This window comes from Ascaphus truei, chromosome 3 (assembly GCF_040206685.1).
Source record: "Ascaphus truei isolate aAscTru1 chromosome 3, aAscTru1.hap1, whole genome shotgun sequence".
In the NCBI taxonomy this organism is placed as follows: Eukaryota; Metazoa; Chordata; class Amphibia; order Anura; family Ascaphidae; genus Ascaphus; species Ascaphus truei.
Window position 1 is genome coordinate 326,103,221 of NC_134485.1, and position 19,549 is coordinate 326,122,769.

At 51.0% G+C, this 19,549-nt stretch overlaps 1 protein-coding gene across 1 annotated transcript; it reads right to left on the reverse strand.

Moving 5' to 3' along the window:
• Nucleotides 1–614: 614 nt before the first annotated feature.
• On the reverse strand, nt 615–4,807 carry ZC3H10 (zinc finger CCCH-type containing 10). The gene is made up of 2 exons (XM_075591348.1): nt 4,525–4,807; nt 615–3,341 (listed from the first exon to the last, which is right to left on the reverse strand). Exon 2 carries the CDS (start codon nt 3,224–3,226, stop codon nt 2,000–2,002), a length of 1,227 nt encoding a protein of 408 aa, XP_075447463.1. The 5' UTR covers nt 3,227–3,341; nt 4,525–4,807; the 3' UTR covers nt 615–1,999.
• Nucleotides 4,808–19,549: the final 14,742 nt, after the last annotated feature.

Genomic DNA, 19,549 nt, shown 5'->3' on the forward strand with positions numbered 1-19,549 from the left:
GCAAACATATAGATATTGTATTTTTTTAAATTAAACTATAAACAGAATTTCTTAGTAGTCACTGAAAGTGGGATTGTTTGTCAATCATCTGTTTTCTTTAGCCTGATCAGCAGGACAATAAAAATACGGAGTGAAGGCACGGTCTGTGGAGAGTGCGCTGAACACCCAGTGTTATCAGGCAAGAGCAGCCAGAGGAAATTAAACCCTTCCCAAAATTCAGAGCACCATGTTTACATAACTTACAGGTGTCAGATTTGGGTAAAAAAAAATAAAAAAAAGGCCTCAATGATGCAGCTGTAACCCCTTACATGTTACTGGCATCTGAATTTGTATTGGACATATATTGGTTTTATGTTAGGTGTTAAATTAGAACATTGATGTGATATCACTGCGATTGTGTCAACACCTCTTTTATATTACGTTCCCTTGTAATAAAGGGTAAGGGGGTGTGTACGTAGTGTTACCGACATTCACACTTTGGTCCTAGGAGAGACTGCAGCTTGAAATCTTTTGTGAAGTGAACAATATCTAACATTCCAGCCCTAACCTGCTAAGAAGCCATTGTGGGCCATTCCCCTGTATAGAAACAGAAAACAAACAGAGCTCAGGCAGAGTGGTGTTCAAAAATGTTTATAACAGGAAACTGAATACATTTTGTCTTTGAAACCTCTACACTTAAGATCTCTAACAAGCTTCACATATGCTATAGCACAAGAACAGATCAAGGCGTTGAAATTAAAACAAGATCTGGGAAGAAAGGAAACCAACTGGCTTTCAGCATGCAAAGGAGGAAATTAACGTTCCACAAACAGATTTGAACTCTTTAGTAAAATCTAAGTCATTTTTTATTATTAATTACCTACTTAGCCACTGATGGGGATATACAACAGGCTGCAGATCAGCTCTGGCGGGCAACTGGTTAATGATTGGTCCATGGTGACCCTCACCTTAAAAGCAACATTTCTACCTTCATAGGAAAAAAAAAAAAAAAAGCTGTACTGCAGGACTGGGTGCGAAAGGATTAGCAGCCTGCTTGTGTTATCCCACACGTGTACATCTAGAAAAAATACAGAAAAACTACAATATCTCACTAAGCGGCATTTTTAAACAGCACAGAACACAAAAATAGAGAAATTTCTAGCGCGATTAAGCTGCGTGCGCCTTGACCAAAATGAGTGGTCCCAAGGTGCAATCCCCACGTGCATACATGGCACACTATCCATACACAAACTAACCATGGGGAGAATCAGGTAAGACATTTACTTAAAACACAGAACTATGGGGGGAAAAAAACTGGAGGGGGGAAAAAACAAAATTGTATGTGGCATTACCTTAAAAAAATTAAACAAATTTTTTTTCTCGATAGGGTGGGGTCAGGGTTCACTTTTACTTACAATGAACAGAGGAGCATTTTCTAATTTGACTCAACAATATAGGGCAACTGGTACATGGCGTTGCAGTGGTTTAAAGCATCAGGCTGCAACCTCTGCAAAGCAATTTTTTGGGATGGGGGGGAGTACGTTGATTTCAAAGATGGTTTCTATAAAGATGAGGCATTAGAAGGGAAAGCTGCACATAACTGCTCACCTTCATTAATATACAGCACGAAATGCAAGTGTTCACTTTTAATGCCTTGTTCTTGTGCCCTAGGATCTTCTTTGACAACCCACTTTAGAGAGTTACCTTTAGTTTGACTTTCAATGCAAAGGATGCAAGAGCATTTTTAAACAAAATTAAACAGCTTTAGTAAAATCGAATTGTGGATACCCAACACTAAACACCAATTATGCATGTATGTTAACAACTCCTTCAAATATTTTACCCAATCTCTGCTTGTGGTTAGGAATTTGTTTTCGTTCTGCACTAAAACAGACATTTATATGGGTTTATGTCCACAAGAAGAATACACTCTGATGCTGGCGTCCCCATTGCTGCAGATCAGGGACCATGAGGAGAAATTGTAGCCACACTAAAAGCAGAGGGGTTTAGATGAAACTAATCAGTGAGACATGTGCATGCCCTGCGAGGCCATAGGATAGGTTACCATTGGTGCAGTGGCATGACTCATGGTGATGCCAGGTAAGGCCTGAGCCATTGACACAGCCACTGGTGCCACGGAGACTGGAGGGGCCATGCTTTGAGCAATGGTTTGTGCCAGTGCAGCAGAGAGTGGGGTGATTTCTTGGTTTAGCTGAGAAGCTGCGTTGGTCTGGACAGAAGGTGCACCGGTGGAGGCCACTAGCTCCTGCTGTGTGACTACTCTGGGCTGCATTGCTTGGTTGCTCAGTGTGGTGTGTGTCTGGGCGATGCTATGGTTGTAGTTGGAGACTATTCCCACAGCCTGCTCACTGGTTGGGGCAGTGGTGCTCAGCGTGCTAAGAGTAACCACCTTAGCCTGGCTGCGAAACTGGGCATTCTGGTCCAACAGGACCTCATTCGTTGCTGAGAGGACGGACACTTGTTTCTTCAGCTCCTCAACGCGTCTGCGCAACATTACATTCTCTTCCTCCAGGAGCCGGTACTCCACTGGGGTGGTGGTGGTGGTGGTGGGGGGGGCACTGTAGTACCCCTCATAGCCTAAACGCCTCCTCTTCAGGGCGGGATCATCATAGCGTTCGCCATAGCGATAGTAGGGGCTATAGGGCTCTGTTTCGGACAGGCCCTCATATGCCCCATAATGCTGATCATAGGCACGGGATGTAGCTGTAGCCAGGCTTCCTGTTGGGGTCACCCCTGGAGGATTCAATAGCCCTCCACGCATATCACATGGATACTCATACTGGTACTCATACTCCCGCTGTAAGTGGCGGAACTTGCATCTGTCCCCACGCTGGCAGTCACCCTTTAGGAAGTCGCGGCAGATGGGAACCTCATCCTTACTGTTGGGCAGGTCGGTGGGAGAGAGGCCCAGGCCGGCGGCTACTTTCTGCCTCAAGCGAAGAGGAAGCTCTCCCATTTTTTTGTAGTGCTCCTCATCATCCTTGGTGCCATGAATGAAGCGGCAGTTGATCCGAACACACTCCTTGTTCTGGAAGTCATGGCAGAAGACAAATTCGTTCTTCTGCACCCCAAGGTCAGGCACATCTTCAGAGTCTGGGTGCTTGAAGCGGCAGCGCTTGCCTCGCTTGCAGACGTTGCGCAGATAGTCACGACACACAAAATCCACAGTCGCCGCTGCTTCTTCGCTGCCACTACCGCTGCCGCTGCCATTCGCATAATTTGGCATTGCTTTAGTAGCGCTTGGTTTTTGCTAAAATAGGACTATATTTTTTATCCCCACGCTTGCGCCGCGCCTTAGTATCTGCGCTGCACCGGGCAAAGAGTAGCGCTCTGCGTAAAAGCTGCAAGAGAGAACATGGTGTTCAGCAAATGGCAAACAGAACTAGCACTTGAAGCAATATATGCTAAAGAGCTGCCAGACAGAGGCAACAAAGCCAAGGCCGTGCGCAATTCAAATTCAACCCTGCCCATATGAGCATTGTAGGGGGCAAAAACATTAACCCATTCACCACCCATTATATCAGACCACACCATTAACCCCTTCACTGGGCTTTATGTGGAGCAGCACGTAACTATGAAAAAATACAGCACACTATAGACCAGTAATATTAACCCCTCACTGCCCATTCAGTGGAGCCCATGCAATTAACCCCTTCACTGTCCATTATATGGACCTGTACCATTACCCATTCAGAGAACACTTTAGGGACCTGGATCATTAACCCCTCCACTGCCCATTATACAGCCCTGCTCTATTAATCCCTTTCACTTCCCGTATGGGCCCAGCATTTTTTAAACCCCATTTACTGCCCATTATATGGTCTGTAGCGATTAACCCCTTCACTACAAACTATTAACCGCCCATTATACAGCCCTGCTCTGTTACCTCCCTCACAGTCCCATTATACGGCCCCATGCTTTTAACCCCTTCACTACTCATAGAAGGCACATCTCTATTAACAGTAACTGCCCTATTATATGGACCTGAGCGATTAACCCCTACCCGGCCCTGTGCGATTAACCCTTTCACAGGCCCATTATACGGCCATGTGCGATTAACCCCTTCACTGCCCATTATATGGCCCGTGGTATTAAGACCTTTTCAAAAGGGAAGACCAGCAACACTTTGTAAAGTGCAGATGGCCTCTTCAACAAACAAAATAATGGCCGACATAGTTTTACCCCCAAATCTCTACGTGGAAAACTAAGGGACAACAAAACCTAAAGGATATGGGCGACTATTGGTCCCCGTTTCCACAAAAGCTGTAGAAAAAAAAAAAAAGGAAAAAAAAAAAAGGGAGCGAAATAGAGGCCTACCTGCCACCCTGGCCTTAAGGCACGGGTAGTTACACCAGCCGAGGGTGGAGGAAGCCATAATATACCTGGGACGCAACTAAGTGGCAATTTACCCCCCCAATCCCTCCCCCTATATATCCCTTACCGTAACATCACCCCCCCCCCCGTAAATATCCCTTACCGTAACATCACCCCCTCCCCCCCCCCCCGTGAGATCTGTACACTGACCTGTGCCTCGCGGTCGGTGACTCCGGGCCGGATACGGATTACTCCCGCTGAGAGCGGCCGCACAGCGCACACGTTTGTTGTGTCACCGCTGAAAGCGAGAATAAAGAGAAAAGGCGCGAGCTCACACCGGGGACGTTCGGAGCTCGGATTCGGTCAGCAGCGCGTGCTAGGCCCACATCAGTCGCACTACGCAACGAACAATGTCCTCCGAGTGCAGCGCCACACCTATTTCCGGATCCGGAGGGGGAGGTGTAGCGTGGAACATACAGGGCTGGATGGGCGGAGCCGCCACACGGATTTATAGACCTCACTAAGCGGCCATGTTGTGATTGTTCCGGAAGCAGAGGGTATCCATCTTTGATGAAGGAATTTTCCCGCGGCCGGAACTTGATCTCCTAATGGGAGCTTGTATAATAACCCAGCACCTCAAAGCGCATGTGAGGGGTAGCAAGATGGCAGGCTCTGTTTATAAATAAAATAACATTTCACAAGTCGATATGGAATCAATAAATGTTTTACGGCGTGGTTCTTGTTTTTTTTTTTTTTTTACAATGTTTATAACAATACCTACACACACTTATTAAGGTTATGGTGAGTAAAAAAAAAGTGACAAAAACCCTCCACAGTAAAGCATATAGCAAATGGAAATATTACTGTATGTTCATTTGCATGTCTTAAACAGGTCTGCAACCCTTTCTTTCACCATTATCGCCCAGCACACAGCACAGCACTTCCACTGCAGAATCCCTTGCTGCAGTAGAAGTGCTGTGCTGGGCGATAATGGTGAACGACAGGGTTGCAGACCTGTTTAAGACATGCAAATGAACATACAGTAATATTTCCATTTGCTATATATATATATCTATATGTATATATATATATATATATGTAAGGATGTCTCAGTTTTGCTTTTACCTTCGCTGCAGCGTGTCTGGGAGGAAGTGTTTGGAAGGTTCCGCAGCGGCCCGGCAGCACAGGGCGCCGCCATGTTGTTGCGCAATAGTTAGGAGCGGCTGTCATAGCGGAGAGGGCTGCGCATGCGCAATGCAAAGCGCGCGAACGGGCGACCAATCAAAAGAGGCTCGGCAATTAAACTACAACTCCCAGGAGCCTCTGCGAAGTCACCTGATGCCAGGGAGCGAATAGGATGCCAGAGATCGCGGGAGGCAAGAAAGGGAAGCGTGGGGGAGAGACCACGCTAGTCAGAGGGCACCGGAGGAGCAAGGGGAGAGGTAGTGTGTGTGTGCAGGGGGTCAGTGACCCACCTGTGTAGGCAGATTTCACCTCAGCCCCCAGTGTATTCCCTGAGTCTTCATAGCTTGTGGTGCTGCAGGGACGCCCTATATTGGTAGCGACACATGCCCCTTACTGCATAGACAGATAGGGACACAGATCGCGGAACTGCGGTTGGTGACAGACGTTTGGGCCCAGGCGGCTGTGCATCATCCCTTACTCGTGAGAGACTGCGCTGGATCGGCGGATCCTTTGTGAAGTTGTTGCCGGTCACCACAGTGACTGGAAGGTATTTACTAAAAGTGCACCAACACCGGTCAACAGGCGCTGATCCCGCCTTAGGGAACACTATTTGGGGACACTAAATGGAGTGGCCAAGGACTGAGCCTATATACATAAGTACAGTTACATGGACACGGTGTGGGGGCACGCAGTGACGGGACAGTGACATTTCTCCTTATGAGAGTGGCCGAGCCACTAGGGTTATATTATAAGAAGTTGGTTGATGTGTTATATGTGTGTTATTGCTATACCTATAAGATAAGGTTCTATCAGTACTACAGTAAACAGTTACAATCTGATGTGTGTTGCTATTGTTCTTACCCAGGGGAATCTTATGCGATGGGGATCCTGGGTAAGTGGAGGCGCTGCCAATAAGATAACTATTACCCCAAACTCCCAGCTAGCGGAGGCCCAGATCTCCTTGAGCCAACAGGTGTGTGCAGTACCCTTAGTCACTCTAGGGCATAGGAAAGAGGGCTACATTTGGAGGCGCTGCTGAGATCTCAGATCTGGGGTGCCCTATAATTTTTTTTCTCAATTGGGCTTCTAAGTTTTCGCCATGTTTGTGCCGTCACAGCCCGAGGTGCGTAAGTGGGCCCAGCGGCACCAGATCCCACTGGCCTGCGCAATTGCCATTGGACATGTCCCTGCCACCACCTCCCTGGGCACTGTGACTGATGCATCGGCTGCCACTACTGCCCGCAGATTCCCTGAGGTTGAGAGGGCTAAGCCATGAAGACTACCCTATCGATGGAGTGGTGAGAGTACACCTGGACATTTTGCAGTTGAATACCGGAAAGCACCATCCCATGGAGGTGGAAGCGCTGGTGTGCCCGGAACCCCAGGACCACCTCAGTGCCCCTATAATCATGGGGACCAATACGGACATTGTACAAGCGGTGATCCGTATGTATTTGCAGGAAGTGGGTGAGCTACCGTTGCTGGCTCTAGCTGCGTGCCCAGCATTACAAGAGGCTTGTGGTAAGATCGCGACCGAAGAAGAGCATGGGCGGCTGTATAATATGGAGCGTGGACTGACAGAGATTCCTACAGGAGAAGGAAGAATGATGACCGCCGTGTGTCACTATCCTGCAAGACATCCGGAGGACCGACTGTTCTCTCTAGAAAGTACGGTACTCGACGATCAGCGGTTCGGCTACAATGTGGTGGCCTCCGTAAAGAAGTGGCCACGTAAAATTCCGCCTCGAGCTCCGGTTTACGTACAAAACCTTTCCCCCTACCCCATGACCACGGACAGCAGCTGGGTCGAATATATCCAGTGACCCCGGAAGGAAGGACCGGAGAGGTGCGGTCGGCAGCTACCGTCCAGGCAGCCGCCCCTAAGTTGGCGTTCGACTTTGGAGATTCGCCCATGTCGGAGGATTGGAAGAGGATACTGCAGGCCAAGCTGGAAACCCGACAGGAGGTGTTTTCCACCAGCGACATGGATGTGGGGTGCAGTCGCAGTGCCCGCCATACCGTCCGACTGAATGACACGACGCCGTTTCGCGAGCGGTCTCGACGCATCGCACCCAGAGATGTGGATGATGTGAGGAGGCTGTTAACCGAAATGGAGGAGGCCGGTATCGTCCAAGGATCACGCAGTCCATATGCATCACCTATTTTAGTAGTGCGCAAGAAGAATGGGACCGTACGGTTATGCGTGGACTATAGGACCTTGAACAATCGTACTGTACCCGATCAGTATACCCTTCCGCGAATTGAAGACCTCCTGAATGCGCTATCCGGGAATAAGTGGTTCAGCGTGTTGGACCTGAGGTCTGGGTATTACCAGGTGCCGATGGATTCGAACGATCAAGAGAAAACAGCTTTCATCTGCCCTTTAGGGTTCTATCAGTTCACCCGTATGCCTCAAGGGATATGCGGGGCGCCAGCCACTTTCCAGCGTCTGATGGAAAAGACCATTGGGGATATGAATCCTCGGGAATGCCTGGTATACCTGGATGACATCATAGTGTTCGGGAAGACGCTGGAGGAGCATGAGGAACGGCTGTTGAAAGTGCTGGATCGACTCAGCAACGAGGGACTTAAGCTGTCCATGGACAAATGCCGGTTTTGCCGCACGTCCGTGACTTATGTGGGCCATATTGTATCGGCAGAAGGGATATCTACGTTATCCAGGGAAGATAGAGGCTGTGGTGAATTGGCCGATACCCGATAACGTCCAGGAATTGTGGTCATTTCTGGGGTTCTGCGGGTACTACCAAAGATTCGTGGAAGGCTACTCGAGTAAGGCCAAAGTCCTGAACAATCTTCTAAAAATATATCCTGAAGACACCGGGAGGAAAGCCACTTCAGCTCAAGCACCATTTGGGGACAAGTGGACCCCTGCATGCGAACAGGCATTCCTAGCCTTGAAGACCAATTTAACCCAAGCCCCGGTGTTGGCGTATGCAGAACCTGACCGAGAATACGCCCTGCATGTGGATGCAAGCTTTAACGGCTTGGGGGCAGTGTTGCATCAGAAACATGACACTGGACTCCGCCCGGTGGCGTATGCTAGTCGAAGTCTGACCCCAAGCGAACAGAACTACCCAGTTCACAAATTGGAGTTCCTAGCCCTGAAGTGGGCTATCGTGGATAAGTTACATGACTACCTGTATGGTGTGCAGTTTGAGGTTAGGACGGATAATAACCCGATGACATACGTCAATACGTCGGCTAAACTGGATGCGACAGGCCACCGTTGGCTAGCGGCACTGGCAAACTATCGATTCAATCTCAAGTACAAACCCGGGCCTACCAACATAGGGGCAGACGCTCTATCTAGAAGACCAGGGCTCCACCCTACTACCGACGAGGAAGTGTGGGAAGAAATCCCGGGGCCTGGTATATGGGCGCTGTGTTCTCTAGCTGCCGTGGTTGATGATCGAGTAGCATTCTCGGAGTTAAGAATAGCAGATTCACTAAGGTGTCAGTCCAGAGCAGTTCCTAGGGCGTACCGACACCCAGCTGGAATGAATATCACTGAAGATAAGATTATTGCCTGGAAGGAATTGGTGCAATATCAGTTTCAAGATCCAGTGGTGGAACTAGTTCGTCAATCCTTGCAACAAGAGAACCCCTCCATACTTAAACGAGCTCCCAGAGAACTAGTGAACCTATTAATGAAGGAGCACGGAAAATTCAAACTGGACAACTGCCTCTTGTACCAGGTCATACCGTACCACAATCATCCCGACCGGCGACAGTTATTCCTGCCCCTGGTTCTAAGAAACATGGTATTCCGGGCCCTACATGACGATCATGGCCATCTTGGCATTGAGAAAACGTTCGGGTTGCTTCGTGATTGATTCTATTGGCTGAAAATGAGGGAATCTGTGGAGATACATTGCCGGCAGTGCACTCGTTGTATACAGAGGAAGACACTTCCCACCCGGGCGGCCCCCATGGCCCATTTGAAAAGCTCTGGCCCCATGGATTTGGTGTGTATGGATTTCTTGTGCATTAAGCCCGACACCCGGGGCATCGGGAATGTACTGGTGATTACAGACCACTATACAAGATACGCTCAAGCTTTTCCAACGGGCGGTGACAGTGGCTAAAGTGCTGTGGGAAAAATACTTCATTCATTATGGACTGCCGAATCGATTGCATTCTGATCAAGGCAGGGACTTCGAGAGTACCCTCATTCGAGAACTGCTGAAGTTGCTGAACATTACCAAGTCACGGACTACCACATACCATCCGAAAGGGGACGCTATGCCCGAACGTTTCAACCGCACGCTGCTTGACATGTTGGGCACCCTGAAAGGCTCTCAGAAGACTGAGTGGAGTAAGCACGTAGAGACGTTGGTGCATGCTTATAACTGTACTCGACATGAGTCTACAGGTTGTACCCCATACTTCTTAATGTTTGGACGAGAAGCTAGGTTGCCAGTGGATGTGCGACTACGAATATCTACCGATGGGGTATCCAATAGGACACATTTTCGATATGTGCAGAGATTACAAGACAGCTTGCAGCAGGCATACAAACTGGCCAAGAAGGCAGCGGCGCAATTAAATGCGAGTAATAAAAGGCGCTATGATCACAAGGTGCGACATAAAGAAATCCGCCAGGAGACGCAGTTCTCCTTCGTAATTTGGGTATTCCTGGAAAGCACAAACTGGCCGACCGTTGGAGGGAGGGTGTGTATGATGTGGAATCACAGACGCCTGGCCTCCCGGTATACCGCATCAAAGACTCCGAAGGCCGGGTAAAGGTATGGGATAGAAACCATCTTCTCCCTATACCTCAAGTAGGGGATAACGAATTGGAAGTGCCCACTGTTTCACTCGATGGAGAAGCTGATAGTACAGAGGATGGTCCAGAGACTGTAATAAATGCCACCTCTGAGAATCCTATGGAAGGAACCTCTCAAAGGGGCCTTCCGACCGCGGGGGCATCTCCCGAAGGAGCTACGGGTAAAGGGCCTCTTGGTCCAACGACAGATATGCTGACTCCAATGAGCCAACCACTTGACCCACAGAGCCGATGCTTCGTGCCCCAAAGAGACTGTGTAGAACCATTAAGCCCCTCAAGGGCAGAACTCGAGTTGCCAAACGAGAATTGTTACTTTCCAGAGGAAGTAACAGAAGAGCATCTGCGCAGAAGCCAAAGAACTGGTCAACCTCCCATGAGGATGGCGTATGATCAATTTGGGGCACCCCATTATGAGGCTCAGCAGTGGGCTCGCCATAAAGTGAGATCTGTGATTGGCATGTTCAGTGAAATGTATAACCTCATGTAGAGTATACAGAATAAGGTGTATTTCACAGGTTTACTGTGTAAATATGTTATGGTTACGTTCCCAAGCGGGGTCGTTGGATTCTGCGAGGGGGAGAATGTAGGGATATCTCAGTTTTGCTTTTACCTTTGCTGCAGCGTGTCTCTGGGAGGAAGTGTTTGGAAGGTTCCGCAGCGGGCCGGCAGCACAGGACGCCGCCATGTTGTTGCGCAATAGTTAGGAGCGGCTGTCAGAGCGGAGAGGGCTGAGCATGCGCAGTGCTAAACGTGCGAACGGGCGACCAATCAAAAGAGGCTCAGCAAGTAAACTACAACTCCCAGGAGCCTCTGCGAAGTCATCTGACGCCAGGGAGCGAATAGGAGACCAGAGATCGCAGGAGGCAGGAAAGGGAAGCGTGGGGGAGAGACCACGCCAGAGGGCACCGGAGGAGCAAGGGGAGAGGTAGTGTGTGTGTGCAGGGGGTCAGTGACCCACCTGCGTTGGCAGATTCCCCCTCAGGCCCCAGTGTATTCCCTGAGTCATCATAGCTTGTGGTGCTGCAGGGACGCCCTATATTGGTAGCGACACATGCCCCTTACTGCATAGACAGATAGGGACACAGATCGCGGAGCTGCGGTTGGTGACAGACGTTTGGGCCCAGGCCACTGTGAATCATCCCTTATTCGTGAGAGACTGCGCTGGATCGGCGGATCCTTTGTGAAGTTGTTGCCGGTCACCACAGTGACTGGAAGGTATTTACTAAAAGTGCACCAACACCGGTCAACAGGCGCTGATCCCGCCTTAGGAACACTCTTTGGGGACACTAAGTGGAGTGGCCAAAGGACTGAGCCTATACACATAAGTACAGTTACATGGACACGGTGTGGGGGCATGCGGCGACGGGACAGTGACATTTCTCCTTATGAGAGTGGCCGAGCCACTAGGGTTATATTATAAGAAGTTGGTTGATGTGTTATATGTGTGTTATGAAGAGGCAGAGGCCCCAGCATGGGGTCGTAGGCTCCTTAAGGGCTGCGATGTCCTGATTGGCGAGAGCTGGGAGGGCGGGGGTCGGCTAACCCCCATCCCCCTTCCCACACGGAGTGGGAAGGCTGCTTGTCCCCTCCCATGCAGGGGGAGAGGGTATAAAGAGTGGGGCCCCAGGGGAGAGAGACAGAGCTAACGGAATATTCCCCTTACCTTGCAGGAACGCTGGCTGCTGCTGAGCTGCCATTTCAAGACCGCGAGGGAAGGCCGCAGTGACTACAGCAGCTCCCCGCTGTATGAAGACCCCGAGTCCTGCCAGCCTCACCCATGAGTGTGCTGATGCTGCGGCACCGGAGGAGCCGGTAAGTGTCCCTGCCCTGCGCAAATCCCAGCTCTGAGGTGCAGGTAGGGATCCCCATCCCACAGCCCTCCCAACTCCCCCGCCAAGCGCAGGCACCTGCTTGCAGCCCACCACGCTCCCGTGCCCACCCTGGGGCCCCCTCCAGCCTTATGCCCCCCTATCCGGCCCCCCCAGTTTGTGCCCCTCGGCTTTTTCCCCTGCAAGGTCTCACTACTCCGCCTCACTACTGATACCCCCGCCGGGCCACGGCGCCTCCCGGCCTGTGGTCCCGCACCCTCTCCTTCCCCCGCTCCCAGGCCCTGTCCCCCCTCCCGGTTCACGCTTCGGCGAGGCCCCACCACACGCGACCTACTCCCTCTACCCAAGCGCGGTCCCGGCAGGCTCCGGGTCCCTGGCAGGGGGGGGTCGCTCCTGTGCTGCCGCTGCCAGCCCGCTCACCACTCTGCCGGTGATGGCCGCGTGCCGACCAGGGCGCCCTATGCCCAGGTCCCCCCCCTACCATCTCTCCCGACCGCGGGGACTATCAGGTGCCACGTGCGCCGGCTGGGGAGCGCGCCTGTCGGCTCCCATTACAACAGGCCACTTACCCCTCTGCTAGAGATGGCCACGCGCCGGCTCCCCCCATACCACCTCCTCACCCCCCCACCGTGCGGACAATCTGGCTCCATCCCGCGCCCCCATCCCACTCACCCCTCCGACCTGCGTGCGGTGCTGCTGGCTCCTCGGCACCATGACTCACCTCCCTCCAATGTGCTGCAGCAGGGGAGGGAGGGGTGCTCTTCCCCCGCGCGGGCTGCAGGCTGACCCCTCCCTCGGCTCCCCCCCCCCCCTTCCTTCCCAGGCTTCTATGAGCAGGGGTAGGGGGGTTTCCCTCCCCATGTTTATTAAAGAGACAGGAGGTCACAGGCAGGTCTGCAGAGGCAGGCTGTTACCTTGGCCCTCCTCTGCAGCAGCACCACCATGAGGCCCCTAGCGGTACTGCAGGGCGACCTCAAGTTCACCCCTCAGGGTGACCTCAACCTTACCCCTCACAGTACAGGACAGACTGTGAGCAGGGTTACAACCGTGAAGCACCAACATACTACATACCGCCACACGCCATACCCCACCACCCCACCTACTTACCTCCAGCTGGCAGGGGCGCGGGCGGTCTGGTATATAACCGCCCCAGCCACCGGGGGCCCCTGCCCCTCCCACCCATGGGTCACACTGTGTCTGGCAGATTAACTGCAGCGCAGAGACGGGCGTTCTGCTCTGTCACGGGGGGGGGGAGGATTTAAGGCGACCCAGCCCCTGGATCCCGCATGGAGCCGCAGGTGGGTTCCTCCCAGTTTTCGCAGGACGCAACGGCCAATGACTGGTCATTGCACGCATGGAATGTGGACCAGGACCCCTACCCACCTTCACCGACGCATGGTGAAGAGGAAGACAGACGCCGAGGCCAGTCGCCGCGCTTCAGGCCAGGTCAGCGCAGGGTACTAACCTGAGCAACGAGATTCCAGGTAAATAAATAAATCCTAGTCTAGTACGGGTAATAGCGACTCAGATAGTGACAGCGACGTTTCAGCGTCTGAGAGCGCAGCGCAATTTCACGAAACCTTTATGTATAAATTCCTAAAGGGACAGTGGTGATTAACCGGTCACTTAAGGCTAGGCCAAGCGGTACAAAGCAGGGGGCAGCGCGGGAGAGCAAGGCCCCAAAAATTAAGGACGACGGCGTAAGCGCCAGCAATTGTATTGTATTGTACGTCTTTATTTATATAGTGCCATTAATGTACATAGCGCTTCTCAGTAGTAATACATGTGGTAATCAAATAAATAACAGATAATATAAATAACAGATCATGGGAATAAGTGCTTTAGACATTAAAGTAACATTAAGGAAGAGGAGTCCCTGCCCCGAGGAGCTTACAGTCTAATGTAAAGGGAAGGACACTTACGCGGCGCTATGACTCTCTCCAGTTGGGTTACATGCCTTGAGAAAGACCATTTAAATTGAAACGCGTGGGAGGAGGTTCTCTTTTCTGTTTGTTGGTGTATCCGTTTTATGTAGTTTAATAAATGAATTTTACATTCCTTCACTGGTGAGTTTTGATCTAGATAGGAGCGGCAGTACTGCTGATCAATTCTATCCTGTACCACTACGATCGGACGGACGCCGAGGAGGGAAGCCACACACCTGCTCTGGGTGCGACGCCAAGCAGGAGGCGCGGGGGGACCAGTATCAATCCTTCACCACCCAGGCTGGTTCAACCACTATTTACCTGCTTGCCCTGGAAGTAACTAGACGGATTCTTCTATCTACACCCAAAGTGAGATAATAAAAGGGAAAGTTCACGGACGTATACGACCTTTTGCTGAAGGGTTTCAGGCCATGGAAAAAGCAAAGGCTACAGGTGAGGAGAGAGCTAGTAAGTATAAAACCATGGACAACTGGCTAAGAGGTTACCTGTGTTAGCCAGCTGCCTGCTGGAGAAGCACCCAGAAGAGGGTCTGAACGTCCTTAAATACATAGACCTTATATGCGACACATATAAAACATATGGGGGAACATCGTGGTAAGAATATGTTTAGAATTTGGTAACCACACGCGCAAGTCGCAATCTTAAATTCGCCTCCATATACCCGCACGTCATACGGGAGAAAATGACCACGGAGGGATGCCTGGGACGCATGGCTGAACCGTTACACTCACTGCCCATACACTGAGGGGCCTTATTCAGGAATGCTAGGGTGCTAGGAAGGTTACACTAAACATGCCCACGTCACCTTGGGCAGATGGGGATAGCGGACTTATGGATCTGATCCAGAAGTCGCTAGCCCCACGCACTTGGAGAACCTACCTCCAGGCTTGGCACACATGGCTAGTATTCAAGCAAAAGGACAGAGTCTAGGGTAAGCGAGGTAGCAGCGCGCGGATCATTAGCTTCCTACAGGCCCAGAAGGCAGCTGGGGCGACGCAAACCAGGGTTGGGGCCATGATGGCAGGACTGTCTGTTTTCCTGAAATGGCACATCTGCACGGACATAATGAAGGATTTAATAGTTAGGAGAATCCTAATAATAGGCTGGGATAGGGGCGAAGCCAAGTGAACTGACAGTAGGGAGCCGATAACGCCAGACAGGCTTCAGGTATTGATGATGGCAGCAAAAGAGCTATGTTTCAGTACAGCGGAAAAGGGAACTGTTCAGAGTAGCATTTGCCGTGGCTTACTTGGTGCCTCCAGGGTTGGCGAGCTAGTGGCGGCATCTTAAACAATCCAGGGTTCGGGCTTGTTTTTTCGCGAGCATGATTCTCAATGCTACGTCGGTGGCATGCAAGATTCACAGGTCTAAAACCGACCAAGCGGGAAGGGGAGCGTGGGTCCACCTCATTATAGAGGATAACGGAAGTTTGCCCAGTGGCGTTGATTAAGGGGTACGCAAGGCACAGGCCCAAGGTTGGGGGCAATTTCATCATCCATCAGGACGCAACACCACTCACAAGGTACCAATTTCAAAGCGTTTTAGACGGTGCCTTGCCGCTAGGGGGGATGGATCCTAGTGTATTTCGTACCCATTCCTTTAGAATTGGTGCCGCTACAGCGGCAGCTGAGAACGGCTGTATGCCGGGCCAAATGTAGAAACCGGGGAGGTGGAAACCCAGTGCCTATAGGGGGTTACATCAGGGCCAAAGGGCACAGCAACGTGCGGATGCAAGAAGATTAACATGTTTTTCCCTCTCAGTAGACAGCTGCACAAGGACCCTGGAAGTGTGGATCATGGGTCATTCCTTCGTTCAGTTGGCGCACGTATGGGCGAAGGATCAGCGGTGCGGCTAGCAGCTGTGGTGTACGGGGGAGGGGGTGAATTGGTGTTGGCTTGGGAAGAGAGGAAGGTGCTTGGTTGATCTGTAACCGGCTCTGGACAAGGCGCGAGCAGAATTTCAGGTGAAACCGGATGTTATTTTGCTACACCTCGTGGGGAACGACCCAGCCAACACCAAAACACTAGAGTTGATTTATCGGTTACAGCAGGAATGCGCCCGCTTGAAGGCACTGTGGAGTGAGGTTTTCATCATTTGGTCTGTAATTATTCCAAAGCGAATTTTAAAAGGGCCATGGAAAGAGAAAGCCAGGAGGAAGGTAAATAAGGCCATGGGCAAAATTCATCCTCTAGCGGCGGTAAAACTCTTAAAGCGCAGAGAGACTGACACCAAGGAGTGCAGCTGGCACAGAAGGACTGTGTGCATCTATCACCAAAGGGGTTGGAGGTGTTCTTAAGTAACATCAAGGGTTTTGCGGGAAGAATTAAGATCAGAGGTCGCAGCTTTGGGTGGGCGTGTCGGCCCCAGGGTAGCCAGTGCCCGGCAGAGGGGCCTCCGGGTGGCGGAGCTGCCGCGCCAGCCAAGCTCACGAGACGGAGAAAGGGTGAGCACTTTAGGGTCCGTCCCTCAGCTGGAGCCCCTAGAACAGCGCGGCAGGCTGGAGGCGCCGGCTGTAGGGCCGGGCCGCCCTATGCCCAATCAATGCTGGTAAAAGGCTGGGCGCCAGCTTTAGGGCTGGGCCTAAGCTGACCCTAGGGGCGGGAGGGGGAGGGAAGCAGCCCAACATCGGCTGAATGAGGATCTCCCCCTCCCATTTTACAGTGCTTTTGGGCGGGGGGAGGGAGCGGGCCAATTGCTGGCTGTCTGGGCAAGGATCTCCCACCCATGCACATGCTACACGCGGGGGGAGGGAGCGGGCCAATTGCTGGCTGTCTGGGCAAGGATCTCCCCCCCATTTTGCATGGAGCATACTTGGCTGGCGGGCAGGCTGGTAGGATTTTAACAGCGGATGTTAAAATAAAGCTGTGACCTTTTCTTCCAACATTGTGTGGTCTCCATTATTTGGTTTAGCGTCACAAAGGAGGGGCGGCGCATAAAGCCTTTATGAAGAGGCAGAGGCCCCAGCATGGGGTCGTAGGCTCCTTAAGGGCTGCGACGTCCTGATTGGCGAGAGCTGGGAGGGCGGGGGTTGGCTAACCCCCATCCCCCTTCCCACACGGAGTGGGAAGGCTGCTTGTCCCCTCCCATGCAGGGGGAGGGGGGAGGGGGGAGGGGGGAGAGGGTATAAAGAGTGGGGCCCCAGGGGAGAGAGACAGAGCTAACGGAATTCCCACCCACCCATCCCCAATGCTTTGCTATTGTATTAAACTGTTGGAATGTTATATTAACATGATTTGTATCACACAGGAGCAGTTTGTCTCCTCGTCACAGCGGAGCTGCCGCGCCAGCCAAGCTCACGAGACGGAGAAAGGGTGAGGACTATAGGGTCCGTCCCTCAGCTGGAGCCCCTAGAACAGCGTGGCAGGCTGGAGGCGCCGGCTGTATGGCCGGCCTATGCCCAATCAACGCTGGTAAAAGGCTGGGCGCCAGCTTTAGGGCTGGGCCTAAGCTGACCCTAGGGGCGGGAGGGGGAGGGAAGCAGCCCAACATCGGCTGAATGAGGATCTCCCCCCCCATGCACATGCTACGGGCGGGGGGAGGGAGCCGGCCAATTGCTGGCTGTCTGGGCAAGGATCTCCCCCCCATGCACATGCTACACGCGGGGGGAGGGAGCGGGCCAATTGCTGGCTGTCTGGGCAAGGATCTCCCCCCCATTCACATGCTACGGGCGGAGGGAGGGAGCGGGCCAATTGCTGGCTGTCTGGGCAAGGATCTCCCCCCCATTTTGCATGGAGCATACTTGGCTGGCGGGCAGGCTCGTAGGATTTTAACAGCGAATGTTAAAATAAAGCTGTGACCTTTTCTTCCAACATTGTGTGGTCTCCATTATTTGGTTTAGCGTCACAAAGGAGGGGCGGCGCATAAAGCCTTTATTGCTATACCTATAAGATACGGTTCTATCAGTACTACAGTAAACAGTTACAATCTGATGTGTGTTGCTATTGTTCTTACCCAGGGGAATCTTACGCGATGGGGATCCTGGGTAAGTGGAGGCGCTGCCAATAAGATAACTATTACCCCAGGCTCCCAGCTAGCGGAGGCCCAGATCTCCTTGAGCCAACAGGTGTGTGCAGTACCCGTAGTCACTCTAGGGCGTAGGAAAGAGGGCTACATATATATATGAAAAAAAGAAGAGAGCGCGCACGCCCCATCGCGTAAAAAAGGTACATTTAATGATGGAAAGAAGGGGAGGGGGGAGGGGAAAGAAATACACTCACAAAGGTGAGTATAAAATAAGCGATTGTGAATATAATCACCGGTCAGCTGGTGGCTCTGCGTCCGAAATCCACAGCCCAAATCGCACTCCGTGGTATAGGCAAACAGCGGAACGTTGAGGAACCTCAGAGCACCTGGTATCTTCACGAAAGTCCAATAAAAAACAGATCTCCTGTTGCTGGCAGCCGCAGATTGTCCCACACTCGATTCAGTCTGGTAGTGCGCATGCGCGGGGACGTCTTAACGTAATGTCACTGCGTGCAGTGCAATAGCGTTCCCTTACGCGTTTCGTCACTCTAGGGTGACTTTCTCAAAGGGGGAGAAAGTCGCCCTAGAATGACGAAACGCGTAAGTGCACTTACACTCATATTATCACTGTACCCACTTATTGTCTGTATACATTTCCACTAGGAATTTTTATTTTACATATCACTTTGGCGCTACTGTATATGTTTCTATATATATATATATATATATATATATATATATATATATTAACACACAAGCCCAGCAAGCTCAAACGCCCACACCCACCTAAATCTTGACTATATGTAATGTCACAAAGAGTGCCAGAGGGCTGTGGCAAGTGAATATAGCAAACGACAGGGGGTGCCCAGTGCTACGTCCAAATGACAGAACATACATGGTAATAATTACAAGAAATAATGCTTTAGTACTAATAATAATGCTAATACTAATAATAAAATATATATATAAAAGAAACATACAGTATATATATATATATATATATATATATATATATATATATATATATATATACAGTGGTTGACAAATCACCAAAAAATCTACTCGCCACACAAAAAAATCTACTCGCCACCTAGTACCAAACGTGTGCTGCTTGGGCCAATATTTACTCGCCCGGGGGTTAAATCCACTCGCCCGGGGCGAGCAAATGTATAGGTTTGTCGAACACTGTATATATATATATATATACATATATCGATAAAAGAATAGCGCTGAACGTGTTTTAACGTCTGCACTGTATGTTTTAATGATCCTCAGCTAAGAAGTGAGTAGAAAAGCTGCTTAAGCAACTGCAATGAAACACATGGTTTGAGGGCTATTATTAAACCGTGGATGGGTCAGGTTCGGCACTCAGGCCATAAGTTAAGTTCTGCATAAGTTAAGGTACAAGCCTTTGAGCCTCACTGAGTTATAGTTGTACCCTGTAGGGTACACAAGCTTGCATACTCTGTCCAATAAAAGGTATCAAGAACTGCACCCCTCTGCA

Bases quoted from the DNA above. Each gene is read 5' to 3' on its own strand.
- ZC3H10 (XM_075591348.1), bottom strand. From the start codon at position 3,226: ATGCCAAATTATGCGAATGGCAGCGGCAGCGGTAGTGGCAGCGAAGAA.